This window comes from Dasypus novemcinctus, chromosome 11 (assembly GCF_030445035.2).
Source record: "Dasypus novemcinctus isolate mDasNov1 chromosome 11, mDasNov1.1.hap2, whole genome shotgun sequence".
NCBI classification, from domain to species: Eukaryota; Metazoa; Chordata; class Mammalia; order Cingulata; family Dasypodidae; genus Dasypus; species Dasypus novemcinctus.
Window position 1 is genome coordinate 82,886,083 of NC_080683.1, and position 22,446 is coordinate 82,908,528.

Below are 22,446 nucleotides of genomic sequence, written 5' to 3' on the forward strand. Positions count from 1 at the left end.
CACTTGAAATTAATTGTTGAGGGCAGGGGTTGATAAACTAAGGCAGGCAGAGGCTTATCTTCTTATGACCCTTGAGCTAAATAGTTGTTTTTGGTTTTTTTTACATTTTTTAAGTATTTTTAAAAAATAACGAAAACAAGAATATAGTACAGAGACTACATGTGATCTAAAAAGCCAAAAATATTTACCATCTGACTGTATCCAGAAAAAGTTTGATGACCCCTGCTATAACCTAGGGTTTAGTTTTCAGGTGAAACTAGGAAATAGATTTTATCAGTGAAGACAATAAAGGCTCAGAGACTAGTAATTCTAATTGTGAAAAAAAAGTGCTGTAAAGGGGGACCAAGCCTAAAAAATGATTACTATTAGAAGGGACACACACATACATTATCTAAGAAAAGGGCATTATGTCAATAATGTTTCCTAGCAGTGAGAAGGTTGAGCTCAAATAGACTTGTTGGATTGTGCCATGTCAAAAAGGCCCATTTATTTGTCCTCCAGGACAAATTACCATCATGTTTTCTAGAGGAGAGGTATTTCTTTGAAAGGATTACTTTTAACTGTGTAAGAGGGCTGGATAGGCCTCTTCCAAAATAGTCAGCACTCCTGCACGGGGCAGCACCCCACATGAGCCAGCTCTCCTTCACCAGGAGGCCCTGGGCATCAAACCCTGGACCTCCTATATGGTAGATGGGAGCCCCATTGCTTGAGCCACATCCACTTCCCAACAAATGTATTTGTAGTTACTTAAAATTCAGTCATCAGATGACCTTCCCCTGAAGAGATGCTCTAGAAAACACTGTCATGTGGCCAGTGTCCCTAAGCCCTTGTATGTATAAACCTGCCTCTTCCTGCTGGCTTGAAAACCACCTGTTAGGAAGTAGTTTTGCTTAAGCAGGAAGCCACTGATTTTAGCTCATATATATATATATATTTAGCTCATATATATATATATATATATATTTTTTTTTTTAATGGATCATAGATCTTTTTTTTAAGATTTATTTATTTCTTTCCCCTTCTCCCCCGCCCCAGTTGTCTATTCTCTATGTCTAGTTGCTGTGTGTTCTTCTTTGTCCGCTTCTGTTGTTGTGAGTGGCACGGGAATCTGTGTCTCTTTTTGTTGCATCATCTTGCTGCGTCAGCTCTCCATGTGTGCGGTGCCATTCCTGGGCAGGCTGTACTTTCTTTTGCACTGGGCAGCTTTCCTTACAGGTGCACTCCTTGCGCATGGGGCTCCCCTACGTGGAGGACACCCCAGCATGGCAGGGCACTCCCTGCGTGCATCAGCACTGCACGTGGGCCAGCTCAACATGGGTCAAGGAGTCCCGGGGTTTGAACTGTGGACCTCCCATGTGGTAGATAGATGCCCTATCCACTGGGCCAAGTCCGATTCCCCATATATGTATTTTTAAGATTTATTTTTTAAGATTTATTTCCTCCTCCCATCCCCCATTACCCTGCACTCACTGCTGCTCTCTGTGTCCATCTGCTGTGTGTTCTTCTGTGTCTGCTCGTCTTCTCTTTAGGAGGCACCAGGAACCAGTCCTGGGGTCTTCCAAGTGGAGAGAGGTGCTCAATCTCTTGAGGCACGTCAGCTCCCTGGTTGCTGTGGCTTTTTAAAAAAGATTTATTTCTCTCCCCTTCCCCCGCCCCCAGTTGTCCCCTTACCGCATCCACCCGCTGTGCATTCCTCTGTGACAGCTTCCATTCCTATCAGTGGCACCGGGAATCTGTGTTTCTTTTTGTTGTGTCATCTTGCTGTGTCAGCTCTCCACTTGTGCGGCTGCCATTCCTGGGCAGGCTGAACCTTCCTTCGCGCTGGGCGGCTCTCCTACGGCGGGCACTCCTTGCACATGGGGCTCCCCTACGCGGGAGACACCCCTGCGTGGCACCGCACTCCCTGTGCGCATTAGCGCTGTGCATGGGCCAGCTCCACACGGGTCAAGGAGGCCCAGGGTTTGAACCGCGGACCTCCCATGTGGTAGGTAGACACCCTATCCATTGGGCCAAGTCCACGTCCCCCTGTGTCTTTTTGTTGCATCATCTTGCTGCACCAGCTCTCCGCTCGGGCCAGCATTCCTGAAAGGACCAGTATTCCACTCGGGTCAGCTCTCTGCTCGGGCCAGCTCGCCTTCACCAGGAGACCTTGGGAATCAAACCCTGGACCTCCTGTGTGGTAGACAGGAGCCCAATTGCTTGCGCCACATCTACTTCCCAATATATTTCTAATAATTAGGAAAATGCTGACTTTCCAGTGTCTGTAATATACAAGGCTCATTTTGTGATGACTTTAGGGCAGTGGTTTTCAGTGTGGTCCCTGGACCAGCAAATCCAGCATCGCCTGGAAACTCGGAGAAAAGCAATTTAGGCCCCAATCCCAAACCCACAGAATTAGACCCTCCAGGGGATGGGGCTCACAATCTGTTTTCATAAGCCCTCGGGTGCCTCTGATGCTCACTGAAATTGAACTCTGCTGCACAGGATCTGACAGAGTCCTGCCTGATCCCCCAGCTGCTGTGGACTGGCCCTTCTCTAGAGCACTGCCGGTGGCCTGCCAGGGAGGCTCTCTCCTGCCCCCCAGGCAGACCTTGGGATGCCCAACTAGCCCCTTGGCCTCCACCTGGTTCTGCTGCTCAGGTCTTCTTCCCGAGCTTCCCCCTGGGGGGAAATGAAGCTTGACTGCAGTGGGGACCACACCCCTGCTCACCACCTCCCCTGCTTCCCGCATGCCCAGAAAGCTCACCTTCCATAAAGTGCTTGCACAGGAATCCCAGTCTCAGACTCTGCTTTTAGGGAAGCTGATCCAGTTACTTTCACAATCTCCAAATCTATCCTCAGACACTATTTTCAGAATACACCCATCCACAACTGCCACAATCATTTCACCCAGTGCGGTTTTAAAAACCAGCATCCCCCAATCCAAGCAGGACTAACAATGGCCCAGAATCTTCAGGAATGAAAGTTTGGGTCACCCCACCAGGCAAAGAACCATGGCCAGCTGAAGTGCTTGCTGTGGGGAATGGAAACACGGAATTGGTAGTGGAAGAAGGTGGTGATAAATATGAACTTCGACCATGTGACCAGTTACAGAAACAAGGACTGTAATGGTCATGAATCTTCCTTCTTTCATCATGATGATAGTATATGTACACAAAACGAATTTCTTTGTCTTATTCCCCCAATTTTCCCCTTATTATATAACAAGTTGTATCCATTTCATGTCATAATATATGAGGATGTCATGTTTGAAAAAAAAAAAAAAAACAGCTCCCCTGGAGAAGTGGGTGTGGCTCAACTGATAGAGCATCTGCCTACCATACGAGGGTCCAGGGCTCAATACCCAGGGCCTCCTGACCCGTGTGGTGAGCTGGACCATGCACAGTGCTGCTGCATGCAAGGAGTGCTGTGCCATGCAGGGGTGTCCCCCATGTAGGGGTGCCCCATGCACAAGGAGTGTGCCCTTCAAGAAGAGATAGCCTGTGCGAAAAAAGCACAGTCTGCCCTGGAGTGGTGCTGCAAACATGGAGAGCTGATGCAGCAAGAACAAACAACAACAAAAAGCAACAGTTTCCTGGTGCCGCCTGACAAGAAGGCAAGTGGACACAGAAGAACCCACAGCAAATGGACCCAGAGAGCAGACAACAGGGAGGAAGGGGAGAGAAATAAAATAAAACTTAAAACAAAAACAAAAACCCACCACTCCTGTATCTAAGGACAGACAAATGGGGCTTAAAGGACATGTGTGCTAGAGGACGTGTGTCCTAGAGGTTTGTGGTTGTTTTGGAGCTTGTGATGGCTAATTTTCAAGTTGGCTAGTTTGGTCAAACACTGGCCTATATGTTGGTGTAAAGATAACTTGTAGTCGGTATTAGCATTTACAATAAGCTGATTTTAAGTAAAGAGAACTTTCAACAGCCTGGGTAGACCTCATCAGCTGAACAGCTCTTAAAGAACTGAGGTTTACAGAGGAAGAAGCAATTCTGCTTTGAGACATCAACTTCCGGAAGCGGATGTGGCTCCAGGCATTGGGCTCTGCCTACCGCGTGGGAGGTCCGTGGTTCGGTTCCCGGTGTCTCCTGAAGAAGACAGCGAGCTGGCATGATGGGCAGGCACAACAAGTTGACACAACAAGGTGACACAACAAGAGACACGAAGAAAAACGTAATTAGAGACACAACAAAGCAGGTAGCAGAGGTTCCAGGTGCCTCCTAAAGAGGACGAGCAGGATGGCAAGCCCATTGCTTGAGCTGACCCAACAAGATGATGCAACAGAAGACACAAGAGGAAAAATATATTGAGACACAACAAAGCAGGGAATGGAGGTGGGTTAAGCTATTAGGCACCTCCCTCTCACATTGGAGGTCCCGTGTTCGGGTTACTGGTGCCTCCTAAAGAAACAAAGAAGATGAACAGACACAAGTGCAAACAACGAGGGGGTGGGGAAAGATAAATAAGTCTTAAAAAAAAAAGTCAACTCCCTTGAATTTTCCAGCCTCCTGGCCTCCCCTACAGTTTTGGACTTGCCAGCCCCCACAATCGCATGAGCTATTTCCTTAAAATTGACCTCTTTAACTGTACAATACACACACACACATATGCACACACACGTCTCTAGGTTCTGTTTTTCTCTGGGGAACTCTGACTGGTACAGATCTGAAATCTTCCTGTTTTGTGGCTCAGGGGTGTTAGCTTCTGACCTGGGGTATAGCATGGTGTAGTGTGATGGGAAGAGACAAAGGTGGGTTCAAATCCAGGCCAGTTAGTTCTCTCTGCTCCCCTCCCACAGAGAACAGCGCCCATGACAAGACGCTGAGTTTTTACGAGAAGGAACTGACATGGCGCAGCACTCCTGCCACTTGCTGCGTGTCTCTGAACAGGCTACTAAAGCTCTTTTCTCCTGTTAAACAGGTTATTTAAGCTCTTTTCTCCTGTTAATTATTACTTTCCTCGGGGGGGCTTTTGAGAGGATTCAGAGATCAGCTAGGAACAGTTCCTAACAGTGTGCCTGGAAAGAGCATGAACTCAACCAGCGCCGTGTCATTTACTGAGTGCCTGCCTGTGCCCACTGCCGCGGGCTCCCACTAGCCTGGGGGCTTTTAGTGCAGAGTCCATCCCATCCCACCTTCCCAATGACTGTGATGGTTAATCTGGTGTTCTTATTTCTGAGAAGGGTATTTTACAACCAAGTCCTCATATATTGAAATACCCTGTGAATTATCTTTTTTGGTAGAAAACCAAGATACCTACAGCTAGGAGGGGCTTGAAGCACACTTCTTCAAGAATATGCTTACATTTGCCAGTGGATTTAGTGCTTGGGGCTCCAGGCCCTGGCCAGGGCCACCAAGGCTCACAGCCACGCTGGGGGGGACAGCTCTGTGCCAGCACCATCAGCGGTCCTCGTACCCTGGCTGTAGGAAGTGTTCCAGTAAGCACAAGCCTCAACTTCCTTTAGATCTTGTGACTCCCCCAAATGTCTCTGATGATTGGAGACATTATTTTTACTATGCAATCTCATTTAAGTAGTTTATAATTAGCTGAAGGGAAGGTGAGAAAAAACACACATTCTTTAGTTACCACGTAATAATACACTAAGGGACCAAATAGCATTTGATCCAATGTGGAAAGAAGTTGCTGTGAAATGCAGCCCCGCCCGCTGCCCAGGAAAAGGCAGGAGGTGGGAGCCTCCCGCCGTGCGGCCAGGGGGCAGGCGGCCCGGAAGCAGGTCCTGGCCATCGGCGCCCATCCATGTGGGGGCTCCTCGGCCCTTCGGCCGTGGCCACACTGAAATCAGGGGAGCCGCACCCCTGCTGCCCGAGTGTGGGAGCCCAGGTCTCAAGTCTCCAAGGTGTTTGCGTTCTCGCCCGGGCGGGGTGAGGGGCCCGCGTGGAAAAACAAAGGAAGACGACGTGTGACCTCAGAAAGTAAGTTAGAAGACCACTGCTTTTCTGTTTTTTAATAACATTTTGTAACTCGTAAAACAGTGCTTGTATAAAATTCACACAAAGTTGCTAGAGGGCATACAATTTCCAAAAAATGTCCTGGGTTTTTGTTACATTCAGTTTTCTAAGGATGCACTCAAATCAATGGTAAAATGCAGACATTGTGATATTTCATTATCTTTGGTAAAACTATTCTCATTATTTTCTCCTCACAGTATTTACTCTGATATCCACTTTGTGCAGGGTCTGCTATTACTAGGATGTCAGAAAAACATTTAAGGCTGGATCTACACGAGGCAAGAATTTCCAAAGAGCAGTGACAGTCCCGCGGCCCCCAACCGCACCTCCGGGCGGTCTACACAGCCAGGTAGCGGGAGCTCACGGACTTGCCACCAGGCGTCGCGAGAGCCCCCTCTCCATCAGGCAGGAGGCAAACATTTGGGAGAAGGGAGGGAACTGAGGCCACACCTAGAGAAACCCAAGCGGCCACGTGGCGTGGGGTCAGGTCGGCGACGCCTGACGCGCGCACCGCTTGTAGATCCTGTCGGTTGGTTGATGATTGCTGCTGCTGTGGGGCCCCCAGGCCCCCAACTTAAAGGGAAGGGAAGGTGGGAGGCCAACACTGAGGGCCCCAGACACAGCTCTATTCCCTGTCGAGCACGGCCGAGTGACTGAGGCAGGTGAGCACACAGTACATTCATGACCACCCCCATACATTCTCTGAAAATGTTCTAACGACAGACACTACCACCTACTGTGACCTGCTACTTCACTTCACATCAGGATGTGTCTGTGCTAATTCTTTAGTCCTTGGGAAACTTGGAAAAACAAAAAACAAGTAAAAACCTAAGAATTTAGATGGGTGGGGGGAAGGGGGTTGCCAACATATCTTCCAGAACACATTAAACCTTGAAAAACAGGTATTTTGTACTTCTATTGCTTCATGTTAAAAAAACACACAAAAAAATGCCTACTGGGGCCCACCTGTATGGACAGAAAATTGAGGACACCATACAGACAGTGAATGAACCTGAAGGTGCTTCCCGACCCGCCTCTCCGGCCGGCAGGAAACCGCTCCCCGAGCATCCACCACCCCTCACTGACAGGGACTCTCGGATTTTGGAGGAAGAAGTCCTACCCAGGAAAGGTATTATGGAAACAACCAAAACAGTTTCAAAAACTTTTAACATTATCTAGGTTACGAGAGACACATGTAATTCCTAGAACCTCCTGATTTCTCTGAACACGGGTAGAGAGAATTTTTGTATGACGATTACTGAGAAGTGATTGTGCTTCTGAAGTTGCGGGGTCACATTCCACCCTCTGAAAAGCAGGGCAATTTTCACATGGCTTGGAATCCTCTTGGATACATCCTAGAGAACAGAACAAATTCCAGACACCCCCCACACACACACATCCAGCGGGTTCAGCAGTGAGTGCCGCCACCTCCGGGAACGAGCATGCGTGTGGTGGAGAGAGTAAGGCATAGAGAAAGGCCCAGGTGAGGGGGAAACGTGAGTCTTCCGGCTGCCCCTGTCCCTTCTTTGAAAGGCACAAAGAAGTTGAACTTGAACTTGGTATACAAGTAGGTCCCCTTCATCTCGCGTAAGGTTTCTTAGGAATGTGTGCGTGCCTGTGTGGGTGAGCGTGGGTCTGCGTAGTCCCTGTGCATTTCTAAACCTCAAGAACAGAGATTTGCAGTTTCAACAGGAAACATCTGTAAATAACATTTAAAAGCAAATTCATTAAAGTTATGTCAGCAACTTCCCATTGCTCAGAGTCCTGTATCATGTTTTTAAAAAATGCCTACTGGGTACAAGAGGCAAAACTGGGTCATACAGCAACGGAATGCAAGTCCTTCTCAGATGCATGACAAAAACTTATAAGTGTTCCTATTATTTCTGCCAATAGTCTATTAAACTATAGCATTCTACCAGGATTTTACGACTGACTACCCTGTACGATTTGGTTAGTTTCTAGTATGGTGTATTCAGGTGGGTTACACTGTTTCCTTTCCCTCTTAGACATTTGGCCCCCAAAAGTTAGGTAGGTAGAAGTAGTTTTTTAAGGACTTAACGTGCTGGGGAAGTTCACAGTCGGTGTTCTTTGAGAACACACTGCTGGCCTAGAACAGTTTGACCTTCCCCACCCCAGGTCAAGGGATGGAGCAGATAGGAGACAGCAGGACCTTCTAGGGAGTCAGAGGGGAACGGTGAGTGGACTCTGGGGAAGGGACCTGGGAGCCCCATTTGAGGTGACCTGTATCCTTCCAATGCCAGGCATCTCCAAGAGGGCCCCAGAGCTGGGGAGTCAAGACTAAGGGGTGGTGAAGCCACTGGGTAGCTCCCAGAACCCGGAGTTCACACAACTACACGCGTGGGAGTAAACATCTCTTGGTGAGCCCAAAGGGGCCATCCTTAAATAAACGAGAAGCCCAGCGTCCACACGCAGTGTGTTCCAAGGAGACGTGTCTGCCCCTCCAACCACACACGCAGGCATGTGGGGGCAGTGGAAGGACACAGCTCAAGTGACGACGTTGTGGGCATGCGTCTCCAGGTCCATCTACATTCATATCATCATCCAGTGTTCTCGTCTACCGGGAGTGAGCACCACGCTCTAGCGACGCGGCAGCGACCACGGGCCAGGCCTCACGCCTCTGAAGCCACGACGGAGGGAACAGCAGGGCGTGGCTGGGAAGGTGCTCACACTAGCCAACCCGCCCCACTGCCATCCAAGGGCCATCTCAACTCTTCCAGAATCAGATGTGAGAGACAAGGTCAGCCACATCAGTCTCTACGCCAAGCCTGAGGCTATGATTCGCCACCTGCACGAACACGGCACTTCCAAAAATTTCATATATCAGAAACCATCTTTTTAAAAAAACCAACCTAACACCTGAAGTCATCCTACATACTTCATCTCAGATATTTTAAAAACCTTTTTTCCCTAAGTAAAATGGCCCCAAAAGAGCCCAATGTTTAAAAAAAAAAAAAGAAAAAAGAAAACAGGGTTTCTTTTTAATTAAAAGAAAAAAGGATAAAAATGGCAATGTAAAATGTGGGAGGAGGAACAAGAGGGTTGCTGAACGTGCCTTTCCGACTGAGAGAGGGCACAGAGGCCAGGCCCTCGGCTCACCCCCGGGGCCCACCCCGTCTGGCTGCGCCGCCAGGGAAGGCGGGGCGAGAGCCCCAGTCAGGAGAGCAGGCTCGCGGCTCCTTTGCTTGTGGTCCGGGGGTGTCCTGTGTGCAAATGGAGGCAGCCTCGCCCTTTGCCGCGGGTGCTGCCGTGGATGCCCGTGCGCGGAGGGACCGCTCAGTCCGGGGTGCCCACCTCCCGTGGTGCCACGCCTCCGGGCAGCCTCCGGCCGTCACTTCTCCACTTTCTTGGCCTTCTTCAGGATGTCGCATTTCTTCCTGTTGGGGCGGCGACACCGCTCGTCGATGCTGGGGATACATTCATAGTGCCACACCTCCTCCATCTTCTCCACGGGGTAGACGGCCTCCACGTAGTGGCGGATGAGCCGCAGCCGCGTGGGGTCCAGCTGCTTCTTGTTGCAGGCCCCCGAGTGGTTGTACTGCAGCCGGAGGTTCTCGCTGGTGAAGAGCTCCGGGAAGAGCCTGACGAGGAGCCGGGCGGCGAAGTTGCCCACCGAGAGGCTCTGCTGCACGATCTCCCTCACCTCCTTGTCCGACAGCAGGTACGGCGAAGGCACCGGGAAGTCAGGCGAGGGGACTGCCAGCTCGTCCAAGGGGATCTTGCAGAAGTCCTTGCTGCTTCTCTCGGGGGGCAGCGGGGGCCCCTCGAATTCCTCACGGAACCGCTCGGGGTTGATTGCATAGCTTGCCAGGTCTCTGCACTCGGGCCCTGGCACGTGCACTTTGCGCTGCTGCTGGTAAGAGCGCCTCTGCTCCGTGTCCCGGCGCCGGCAGCGCTCGTCCAACTTGCCCACGAACTCCAGAGTCCAGACGCGGTCGTTCTTGGCCCGCGGGTAGAGCAGCTGCACGTAGTGGCGAATCAGCTTGATGCGCGCCGGGTCCAGCTGCTTCTTGCCCAGGGAGCCGCTGCAGTTGTACTGCTTGCGCAGGTTCTCGTGGGTGAAGAGCTCGGGGAAGAGGTGCACCAGCAGGCGCGAGGCGAAGTTGCCGATGGACAGGCTGCTCTCGTAGATGCTGCGCAGCTGCTCCTTGCTGAGCAGGCAGTCGGAGGCCGGCACCTCGAAGTCAGGCTGTGGGATGTCCAGCTTGTCAAAGTCGATGGGCACCAGCCAGATCTTCTTGGAGCGGCGGCCGGGCCGCTCACCCTCGAGGCTGTCTTCCACCTTGACCACAGAGATGTCGTCGGGCAGGCTGGAGGAGTCGTAGCAGTCGTCCCGCGGGAGCTCGCCCTCACTGCCCCCGTCCAGCCCCAGGCCCTCGAGCTCGTCGTTGATGCGCTGGGCACACTGCTGCAGCCAGGCCTCCTCCTCCTGCATGTCGGGGAAGTAGATCTCCGTGTAGTTGCGGATGATCTGCAGCCTCTGCGGGTCCAGCTCCTGCTTGCCGCCGTCCCCGTAGCAGCTGAACTGCTCGCCCAGCTTCCGGTGGTCGAAGAGCTCGGGGAAGAGCCGATGGAGCAGGAAGACGGCAAACTCGCCCGGCGACGAGGCTTCGTCCAGGAACTCGGTGAGGTCCTGCGTGTCCACCACGTGGTCCGAGGCAATGGTGCTGCTCCGGTCCAGGGACAGAGCCTCCTCCTGGTCTTTACTGTCCAGGAAGTGGCCAGCGTCCACCTGCTCGGCCTCAAAGAAGCCAGGGACCTGGCCGCCAGGCTGGCTGTCCTCCATTTCCCGCTGGGCCCAGAAGCGGCTGAAGAAGTCGTTGAGCTGTGGCAGGCACTCGGCCTGCCACACGGCCGTGTCCTTCACCGAGGGGTAGTACACCTCCACGTAGTTGCGGATGAGCTGCAGGTGCAGAGACTCCAGCTTGCGCTTGGCGGCAAAGCCGCAGGCGCTGCAGCCGTGGGAGAAGTCGACGTCGCTGAAGAGCTCGGGGAAGAGCTGCACCAGCAGGCGGCAGGCCAGGTCGCCGCCCGACAGGCTCTGGTCCACGATCTGCTTGAGCTCGGGGGCCGTGAGCTGGTACTCGGGGGGCGGCTGGAACTTGGCCACCGTCTCGGTGGGGCTCACCTGCTTCTTGATGCGGCTCACCTCCAGGGAGAGCAGGTCCACCTTGCTGTGCAGCTGGGACATGTTGGAGGTGAGCGTGTTGAGCATGTAGAACATCTTCTGGAGCAGGAAGTAGATGTTGGGGTCGCCGTCGGCGGCCGCTGTGGTGCTGCCACAGTCCCGTTTCTGGGGCTCATTCAGGAGCCGCAACGGTGAGGGGCTGTTGCTGGGGTTCGCCTTCTCGAAGAGCTCGTACGTGTTGAGCAGGTCCCCTGCGGGGGGGTTCTTCTTCTCCATGATCTTGTGCGAGATGCCGTACAGGGGCTTCTTGTAGGAAGGGGTGCTGGCGTCGTTGCTGGGGTCCTCCTCGCCCGGCCACACGGAGCTCTTGCCCCTGCCGGCCTGCTCCCCGTTCCCCTGGCAGGGCGAGCTGTTCTCCCGGTTCCTCATGCCTGCCAGGAGTGCCTGGAAAAACAAAGAGAGTTTCCCAGGGAGTTAGATAGGCACTTGGAGTCACTGCTCACAGCTTCAGAGCGGCCTAGGGCATGTGAGCAACTGCCTCCCTGACCCTGCTGTCACTCTGCCGTCCAGGAACGCACCAGAACACACACCTGCAGTCCCAGCACCGCACCCAATCCCTCTCTGCTCCCGGAGGGAGTCGTGAACCCACTTCCTGAGAAAGGCTCAGGCTGCACCCTGAAGGTACCAGGAAGGCTCCATCTTCCTGCAGCCCACACACCTGACAGGAGCAGGAGCGCAGACCTGGACGAGGACCTGCCAGGGCAGGAAGGCAGGCCAGGAGCTCGGGTGGCAGCCAGCATCAGAGCGCAGGGGCAAGCCCACCCGGCCTGCACCTCCAGCAGATAGCAGGCCTCCCCACCTGGGAAGGCTGCGCACAGGAGCACCACAGGCCAGAGGGTGGCAGTCTGTGGCCAGCTCAACCTGGGACTGGAACTGCGCCTCAGTTTGGAGGAGAAATGGGTAGACCAGGACCTCTGGGGGCCCGAGCCACTGGGAGAGCCATGAAGCGATGGGGCCTCCAGAGCTGCAAAGTCTCCCCGTCCTCAGAGGTCGAGTGGCCCCCGTCAACCATAATCCCAAGAGAGAATCAAGTCCCAACATGCCAGGCACCCATTGCATGCGGCATGTGATGGACTACCTATTCTCCTATGCACCTAGAGGAGGTACTATCTCCTACTCTCCAGCCTTGCTCAACCGTGGTTCCATATTTCTGTGGCCATGTTCTCAGTATCCCCAAGGATAGCACACACCACAGCCCTCCCTCGCTGACTCCTGAGGGAGGCTACAGGTACCCCATGAGGACTCTGAGCCTGAGTCTGAGCTCCACCACCACAGAGCAATCACCCTGACCACCTGGGAACCCAATTTCTCTTGTGTCCCTCAGTGGTTTTTCTCCAGTGCCACAGGCCCTGGATTACCGACCCAAAGAGCTAGGAAAAACCTTCTGAGCTTGACCTTCACTGCCACCAAAAAGAGAGGAGGAGCAGGCTTGTAAGGGGAGAATGGTGTATCTGTCCAAGGCACATTAATATTTGTCTCAAGATGATTACCATGACTCAAAAATCTAGGAAAAAAGGGAAGCAGATGTGGTCAACTGAGAGAGCACCCACCTACCATATGGGAGGTCCAGGGTCCAAACCCAGGGCCTCCTGACCTGTGTGCAGCTGGCCCACGTGCAGTGCTGATGCACGCAAGGAGTGCCCTGCCACGCAGGGGTGTCCCCCCGTGTAGGGGAGCCCCATGTGCAAGAAGTGTGCCAGGCAAGGAAAGCCGCCCCATGTGAAAAAAAGCGCAGCCTGCCCAGGAGTGGTGCCACACACACAGAGAACTGATGCAGCAAGATGATGCAACAAGAAGAGATACAGATTCCTGGTGCTACTGAGAATATAAGCGGACACAGAAGAACACACAGCAAATGGACACAAGAGAGCAGACAACGGTGGGGAGGGGAGGGGAGAGAAATAAATGAAATAAATCTTAAAAAAAAAAAATCTAGGAAAATGGTCTGCTAATACTTTCTTTAAAGGGACATTAAAAAGTTCCCTCTTCCTTAAACATTTGCTCATATTTATAAACAAACAGAATTTTCTAGAATTGGGAGGAGGGGATTAGAGAGGAAGGTGCTGGAAAGAGAATGAAAACATAAACTAAGGGAGAGTAAATTAGTATACTACTATGTTTTATTTTAATAAGAGTAGTTTTCATATTTTAGCCATAGGAACAGTACACAGTTGTCCAAGAAGTAAAACAAAAGGAAGAAGAGTTCCCTTCTCCCAATTCCTACCTATTTGCTCCCCAAGAAAAGCTGCTTGTATTGGAAGAGCTAAGTTCCTCTAAAGAAAAGTGTGTGATACAGCAGTGAGAAGATTTACGAAATATTCCTGAGAAATTAATACTAATTTCAAGAAATGCAATCTAGATCCCATATAGGAATTCAGTTCATTAATAACATGGAACATATAACATGCCAATTGTGCAGAAATACAAATTATGAAAACATAAATAAGGTGTATCATTGTATTTATGCCTAAACATTTCTCAAGCACAAAAAAATCTTCCTGATTTTACATTGTAATGATTTATTCAAATATTCTTCAATGTCTGTTCTGAATTGAGTCCAGTATCTTCAAGCTGATTTTTAAGGAGCTAGACATAAATTTCTGCATAATGGTGATTAGATATATCAGTCTTTAGAAAATCTCAAAGCCTGTGGGAGACACAATTCTCTGAAAGAAAAGGAAATTTAATTGTATTTTCCCCTCCCTTTCCAGGGTTGAATCTGGATTTCCCCTTCTGGCCAAGATGGAACTTGACAAGCTGATCTGAAATTCCCACGGAAAAGCAAAGGACCTAGATAGCCAAAACAACTCTGAAAAAGAACAAAGCTGGAGAACTAACATGATCTGATTCCAAGATTTACTGTAAATCTCCAATAATCAAGACAGCGTGGTATTGGCATAAAGATGGACAAATGGATCAGAGAATCAGAAGAGAGAAGCCAGAAATACGCCCACACATACAAGGACAGATGATTTTCCACAAAGGTTCAAAGACAATTCAGTGAGAAAAGGAGGACAATCATCTCATGTATGGTGCTAGAACAACTGCATAACCGTATGCAAAACAAACAATACAAACACCAACAAACAAATGAACAAAACTTTCATACACACTTGTACTATATACAAATATTAACTCAAAATGGACCATGGCCCTAAATGTAAAAATCTAAAATTCTAGCACTTCTACAAGATAAGAGAAAAAGCCTTTGTGACCTTGGTTTAGGCAACTATTTCTTACATATACTACGAAAAGCACAAACCATAAAAGAACAAATTGATAAGATGGACTTCATCAAAATGAAAAACGTCTACTCTTTCAAACACATTGTTAAAGGAATAAAAACCAGCCCAAACTGGAAGATAATATAAAGCAGATCACATATCTGAAAAATAACTTGAATCCAGAATACATAAAGAATTCTCAAGGTCACTAATGACATACAACCCAATTTAAAAATTGGCAAAAGATTTCAATCAATATTTCAGATAAAATATACAAATGGCAAATAAGCACATAAAAAGAGGTATATCCGTGAGGTGCAAATTAAAACCACAATTATTTTTTTTTAAGATTTATTTTTTTTTTTTTAAAGATTTATTTATTTATTTTAATTCCCCGCCCTCCCCTGGTTGTCTGTTCTTGGTGTCTATTTGCTGCGTCTTGTTTCTTTGTCCGCTTCTGTTGTCAGCGGCGCCATTCCTGGGCAGGCTGCACTTTCTTTTCACGCTGGGCCGCTTTCCTCACGGGCGCACTCCTTGCACGTGGGGCTCCCCCACGCGGGGGACACCCTTGCGTGGCACGGCACTCCTTGCGCGCATCAGCACTGCGCATGGCCAGCTCCACACGGGTCAAGGAGGCCCGGGGTTTGAACCGCGGACCTCCCATATGGTAGACGGACGCCCTAACCACTGGGCCAAAGTCCGTTTCCCAAGATTTATTTTTTATTTGTTTCTCTCCCCCCCCCCCCCCCCCCCCCCCCGGATGTCTGTTCTCTGTGTCGTCTTCTTTGTCCGTTTCTGTTGTTGTCAGCGGCACGGGAACCTGTTTCTTTTTGTTGCATCATCTTGTGTCAGCTCTCCGTGTGTGTGGTGCCATTCTTGGGCAGGCTGCACTTTTCTTTTTGCACTGGGCGGCTCTCCTTACGGGGCACAATCCTTGCGCGTGGGGCTCCCCTGCATGGCAGGGCACTCCTTGTACACATCAGCACTGTGCATGGGCCAGCTCCACACAGGTCAAGGAAGCCCGGGGTTTGAACCGTGGACCTCTCATGTGGTAGACGGACGCCCTATCCACTGCGCCAAGTCCGCTTCCCTAAAACCACAATTAGATACCACTTCACAACCACTAAGATGGGGCTAAAAAAGACATTCCAAGTGTTGCTGAGGATATGAAGGAACTGGAACTTTCATGCACTGCAGGTAGAGATATAAAATTGGTACAAACACTATGGGAAACAGTAGAGCAGTTTTTCCAAATGTTTTATGATTTAGATATTCTGTTCCTAGGTATTTCTTTACCAGGCAAAATCAAAGCCAAAGTCCATAAAAAGACACAATGTTTATAGCAGCTTTATTTGTAATAGCCCCAAACTGGAAACAAACCAGTTTTATCAACAAGCATATTGATAAACAAAACTGTGTTAGGTCCATATGATGTAATATTACTCAGCAATAAAAAGGGATGAACTACCGATACATTGCTGATACTGGTTGTGACCATTAGGCTATTGTGTCAACTTGGCCAGGTAATTGTGCCCAGCTGCTTGATCAAGCAAGTACTGGGCTAACTGTAATACAAGGGCATTTATGGACTTTAGTCACCATTGACTTTACTGCAGTGGTAAATCATAGATAGTTGATTACAATTACATCAATCAGGGAGATTGCCATCAGCAATGAGTGATGCTTTATCCAATCAGTTGAGGCAGTTAAGGCCATCAGTTGAATGCCTTAAAAGGGGAAGTGATTCCAGCATTGAGTGAGAATTTCCCAGCTCATCTTTAACTCGTCAAGAACCTTCACTGGACTTTCATTGCAGCCCCTGGTTGCTGGCTGCCTGTGGAACCTGGACTGGTGCATCCCCACGGCTGTGTGAGAGACTCTTAGATTTGCATACTATTGACAGATATCTCTTGCTGATTCTGTTTCCCTAGAGAACCCTGACTAATACACTGGCATTCAAGATAAATCTCGAGATGTTTACGCTGAAAGAAGCCAGATAAACAAAAAAGGAATTTATATCACATTCTATAAAATGCAACTTATCTATAGGGACAGAAAAGAGATGAGTTGTTGCCTGGGAATGAGGGAGAATTACGAAGAGGCATAAGGACACTTTACTGGGGGTGGATATATTTAACATCTTGATTGTAGTGATGGTTTCACTGGTATACACATGTCAAAACTTATCAAATTGAACACTTTAAATATGTACCCTTCACTGTATGTCAATTCTACCTCAATAAAGCTGTTTTTTTCCAAAATGTTAAATCTGACCCAGAAAATTGCTGGAATCCATTTTTGAAGGTTTAATTAGGCAGATGAGTTAATGAGGATGGTGGGTACCAGTGGAGCAGGCCGATGAAGGCCGAAAGCATCTGTAGACACGAGATCCACATGTCTCAGGCAACTAGACAATGGGCAAGAACAAAGTGCATGCCTAGGTTGCTTCTTCCACTCCTGGGGAAAATAAGGTTGGATGAGCCCGTCTTAGCCTGGTGCTTCCTTTTTTTAAAAATACTTTTTAAAAATCCCTCCCTTCCCCCCATTTCCTCTGACGTCTGCTCTCTGTGTCCATTTGCTGCATGCTCTTCTTTGTCTGTCGGTATTCTCATTAGGCGGCTCTGGGAACCAACCCTGGGACTTCGGGATTGGGCTATTACTCTCTTGCACCACCTCAGCTCCTGGTTCTGCTAAGTCTTCTTATTTTCTCTCCTCTGTGCCTCTTTTTGCATTATCTTGCTGCACCAGCTCTCAGCACTCCACGTGGGCCAGCTTGCCCTCACCAGGAGGCCCTGGGCATCAAACCCTGGACCTCCTATATGGTAGACTGGAGCCCAATTGGTGGAGGCACATCTGTTTCCCCCTGGTGCTTAAGTGCTCTTGTATATATGAACTGCCTAAGATGCTGCTAGAACGCACATTCTGATTTCTTGAGTCTGCATTTCTAACCAGTTCCTGGCCCACTCTGAGTAGCAAGGACCTGGAAGGCAGTTTGCTCTTAGTTTACTTCACTTATCAGATTCAGTGTCATTTATAAAGCCTTCAGATAACTAAGGACAGCACCAAAACAGTACATGTGGTGTTTTCTCTTGTGGCCTAAAAAAAAGGTAGGAAAAAGAGAAAATCTCAAGAAGCTAAATTTACAATATGGCACCAAGAACAGGCAGGTCCAAAGTGATAGCAAACCATGCAGCCACATAAACATGTACAACCTTGATCCTTCTGAACCTCTCTTCTGGACCCTCTCTTACTGAGAAAAACTACTTTACTCCCTTAGGAACCTGAAGATAAAGGAATTCTTATAAGAGTTCTAATTATCCCATGGAATTGGGCCAATTCTTTCTTAATTTTCTTTTTCTTCCCTTCCGCCTCTCCCTCTCCCTCCCCGACCCTGCTGTATTTGCTGTCCATGTCCATTCATTATGTGATCTTCTGTATCAGTTTCTCTTTTTGTCTTCTCTTGTCTTTCTCCTCTAGGATTCACTGGGATTCTATCTTGGGGACCTCTGATGGGGGAGAGAGGTTCCCTGTCAATTACGCTACCTCGGTTCCTGGTCTCCACTGTGCTTCACCTTGACTCTCCTCTTTGTCACTCTTTTGTTGTGTCATCATTTTGCTGTTTGACTCACTTGCACAGGTACTGGCTCACTGTGCAGGCACTTGCTCACCACGTGGGCGTTTGGCTTGCTGCGCAGGCACTCAGCTCACTGTGTGGGTACCCACACGTGCGCTTGGCTCACCACATGAGCACTTGGCTCACCGCGCAGGCACTCTCTCACCACACGGGCACTCAGCTTGCTGTGCAGGCACTCTGCTCACCACATGAGCACTTGGCTTACCACGTGGGCACTCACTCACCATGCAGGTACTCATCAGCTCACTGCGTGGGCACCCACACGGGCACTTGGCTCACTGCGCGGGAACTCGGCTCGCTATGCAGGCACTCAGCTCACCACATGGGCACTGGGTCACCGCACAGGCATGCGTTCTGCTTTTTCACCAGGAAGCCCCAGAGATTGAACCCAGGTCCTCCCATACAGTAGGAGGAGGCCTTATCACTTGAGCCTCATCCGCTGCTTCCCTCCAATACTTTCATCAGTGTTTATGTAAGTTAAAGAAGAGTCAGTGGCACCTGGTCCAAATGACCACCCTCCTCATCACTCCCACCAGCTCCCACTCCTCAAGCGCAGAGGACCAGGGACATGCTGTGGTGAAGGGAGCCTGCCGTGGCTGGCCTGCCCCTGCCCCACTCTCCTAGGGTCTCCTCACCAAGCATCCCTATCCTCATCACACTACAAGACATTTATGGGATGGAAGCATGTCATTCTTGAGTGTGAATCCCCAGAGCTTAGCCAAGTGCCCAGGATACAGGAGCTCAGTGGTCAATGTCCTTGTTTAAAAAATAGGAGCTGTTCCAGCTAGGACCACTGGCTTCCTGGATAACAGGAAAGCAGGGAGCTCTATTAAGAGCTCAGTTTGACCCTCAGGTTGTCATCTGTGTGACCCTGAGCAACTTATGAATTTCATGCCTCAGCTTCCTGTGTATAACTCAGGGATAGTGGTATCTGTCTCCCAGGGTGGCTGTAGGGATTTCATGAGATAATGTAAATAAAGCACTAGTAAATGCTTAATATTCATCATTACAATATGATTATTGGCAAACAAAGCTATTCCTAAGCCACAGCAGTGGTAATATTATATGGCTCTATGAACCTAGTTGTAATGATTCCTCTCAACAAATGAACAAGAGGAGGACTTCCCTATGGTGCCATAGGACAAGTGTCACTCACTGAGGACACTTCTCAGGGATCTGCCTGCCCTATAGGCTGAAGAGGCAGGAGGCAGAGGACAGCTGAGCTGAAGGTGGGGCCTGTAAAGCTCTTTCAGGTTCCTTTGTTCTGCTATCTGGAAGAAAGCAGAGGATTACTTAAAAAAACAAAAACAAAAACAAAAAAACAGCAGCAGCAACAACAACAAAACATAAAGGGGTGGAGCTAGTTGAAATTCATTTAGCCCTAAAGGTTTTTCATTTTATTTTATTTATCACCCCCGCCCCATTGTCTGTGTCCATCCACTATGTGTTCTTCTGTGTCTACCTGCAGTATTCAGGAGCACTGGGAAACTGCATCTCTTCTTTGTTGCATCATCTTGCTGCATCAGCTCTCTAGGTGTGTGGCACCACTCCTGGGTGGGCTGTGCATTTTCCATGTGGGGCAGCTCTCCTTGCGGGGCACACTCCTTGCACATGGGGCACCGCTACGTGGGGGCGCCCCTGCATGGCATGGCATTCCTTGCAATGCAGCAGCACTGCACGTGGACCAGCTCACCACATGGGTCAGGAGGCCCTGGGGATTGAACCCTGGACCCTCCATATGATAAACAGACGCTCTCAGTTGAGCCACATCCTAGAGCCACGTCCGCTTCCCCTAAAGGGGATTTGAACTATGGATCCTGACCCATTACAGTGGATGATGAAATTTACCTGGTGGGTCATGACCAAATTAAGAAAGAAACAGAGAGGGAGAGCACAATTAAGAAAGGAAAAAGATAGAGCAGATGGAAGAAAAACATCAAAACAATTTCGGAAGTCCCATGGACTATAAGATTACTATGCGGTTTTACAAATACAGAGAAACGTCAGCTAGTAATACCAATTATTTTCAAATGTAACTATACTAAGAGCCCTTTTAGAAAGGAGGTCTTTGCTTTAAAAGTGATCCTCCAAGTACATTTACAATAGGAATTGTTGCAGAAAGAGATCATCAGAAACTCGCATACCATCAACAAGAGTATATCTGGAGGAAGAGATGTCCTCATTAATGCCCAGTATCCAAAATAAGTACCAGGAAACACCCCTGGGTAGGTTGTCTGACTACCAGATAGTGGGACACCAACGAACCCAAGCCCTGTGCCGCCCCCATGTCCTACAGCAGGCGGGAGGTGAGAGCATATTAGAACTGGAAATCCCCTCTGGAACTCTCAATATCCAGCCCTCATTAATAAAAGTGTTTCCATTTCTACCAGGGATGTTAAGAAACACTGCGTCAATAGAAACATTTTTGGCTAAACTGCTTGAATGAAAAATGTGAGCATCCCAGTAGAGGGCAATATTCCTCACTCCTGGAAACCTTGGATACAAATTTCAACACAGAACACCACGTAAGCACTGAAGAGAAAGTTCTTAGATGGCCCCACATACTGGTGTCCTGTCAACTCAGCGCTCCAATTAATTCTAAAAACGCTGCCAAGGCAACGAGATGGGCTGGCTGCATTTGCTACCGATGATAAAATCTCTGCTCAGCTGTCTAGGAGTATCAAGAAATCTTTAAATCTGTGCTACTTGGCACCGGCTATGTGGCTGACACCATTCCCAACTCTCCGAGGCTCATCTTCCAACCATATGGGAGCTCTGCTGCACAGTTCAGGCTCTGCCTTGCCAGCATCCACCCCAGACCTTGATCAGGGCATTTCATTCTACCACAAGTACCCTTCGCCTCGCGAGATGTTCAAACTTCTCACTCAGCCAGAGAATCTGTCTGTGGATAAGAGGCTGATGTTTGATTCTGAATGAGGGGTAAGACCTAGGCTTTTTAAGGGAGAGTCCAGGGGTCCCTGCCCAGCAACTTCCCAGGGCTGGGGTCACCATGGAGATGCTCCAAGCATGAAGCATCTTCAGTAGGACCCCAGATGCAAGAAGAGCCGTGGAATTCAGTTCCACGGATGATGCACAGCTAACTGGTGCTTAGAGAGGCAGCACGCTGGAACACCAAGAAAGCAGCACACCTTCCCGAGAGAGGGCAGGTGAGAATCAATGTGGCAACCGGGGAAACCACGTGCATCGGCAACTTGGGGGCTGGTGTCATATCCCCCTGGAAACCTGCTGTGGGGGTGAAGCTTACCTTTCTTTTCATTTTTGACAGAACTGTTATCTACTCCATCATTGCCATTATCATTCAATGACCAGATCTACTTAACAGGTGGTGTGGAAGCACTCTCTACCACATCGAGTCAGGACACAGGGACTGCTGGGTGCCAATGTCTGCAGGCATGGCACGGGGTCTGGGCACACGGGACAAGGCAGGCAGGCCCTGCTCCCGCGGCTTCACCCTGTGAGTCACCCTCACACTCCCAGCAGCTTAAGGTAGGGGTGGAGAATGTGCTCCACCACTCTAAGAAGTAAGAATCTGAGGAATTGAAGCAACTGATGAAGGGAGACAAGGAAGAGCAGAAGAGATGGCAAAACCGCAGGGCCAGAAGCCCACAACGGCTCCCTGGGCATCTTACAAACACCCCCAAGAACCCAAAGGGCCACCCGCCTGGTGGACGAAGGCACAGGCTGAATCAAAGAAGACTGGCAGTGTCAACTTCTCGGAGCCTCATTAAACTGGAATGGCCACAGCACACCCACGTTCTGGTTGTCACGAAAACGATGATGAGTGCCCAGATGTACCAGGGCAACGGCCACTTAGGAGGTGGTTAGTACATCTGCAGTGAGCGAACGAGGTGGCCTTCTGTTCTCCAACTGAAAACACACGTACGCACGCACACACACAGAACGGTACTTTAGGATTATAACAAACAAAAAGGAAAAAAAAAATCAGGAGAACAAAGCTCACTTGTGCCTGGCTCACAGCTCTTGAGTATCACCCCCACTTCTGGGAACAAAAAGATGGTTACCAATAAAAACGCTGGCTACTCCCCTCCCACATCTGCTGCATTTGGCTACGAAGCCCTCTCTGGTGGAGGTGCCAAGCGAGTCTTCAGAAGCCCTTTGTTGGGTTTTTTGAGGGAGGTCTGATTTTTCTTCTAAGCACTGTCTGCACTAAATGTCGCTCATACAAGTTGTCATCCCTGACAAAGTCCGAGTGTGGAGAAAGGACAGGCACTTTGCTCTCTCAGCATCCACAGCTACCACCCAAAACCTCGCCTTTCGCCTCCTCCCCGTCCTTCCCCTGGGAGCGGAGGAGAGAAGATGGGGGCACGTAGGTTCTGACTAGCTCAGCATCATGGGCGCTCGGCCGGGCCGTGCTCAAGGGCATCAGGCCTCCCGGGCCAC

At 49.6% G+C, this 22,446-nt stretch overlaps 1 protein-coding gene across 2 annotated transcripts in view; it reads right to left on the bottom strand.

The window, feature by feature from the left end:
* Positions 1–5,925: 5,925 nt before the first annotated feature.
* Positions 5,926–22,446, bottom strand: part of BEND3 (BEN domain containing 3) — a 36,661-nt gene continuing 20,140 nt past the window's right edge. For both annotated transcript variants that reach the window (XM_004478724.5, XM_058307220.2), the window contains exon 4: positions 5,926–11,550. In XM_004478724.5, coding sequence (XP_004478781.1) covers positions 9,310–11,550 — 2,241 coding nt within the window. In that variant the 3' untranslated portion in view covers positions 5,926–9,309. The remainder of the gene's footprint in view (positions 11,551–22,446) is intronic.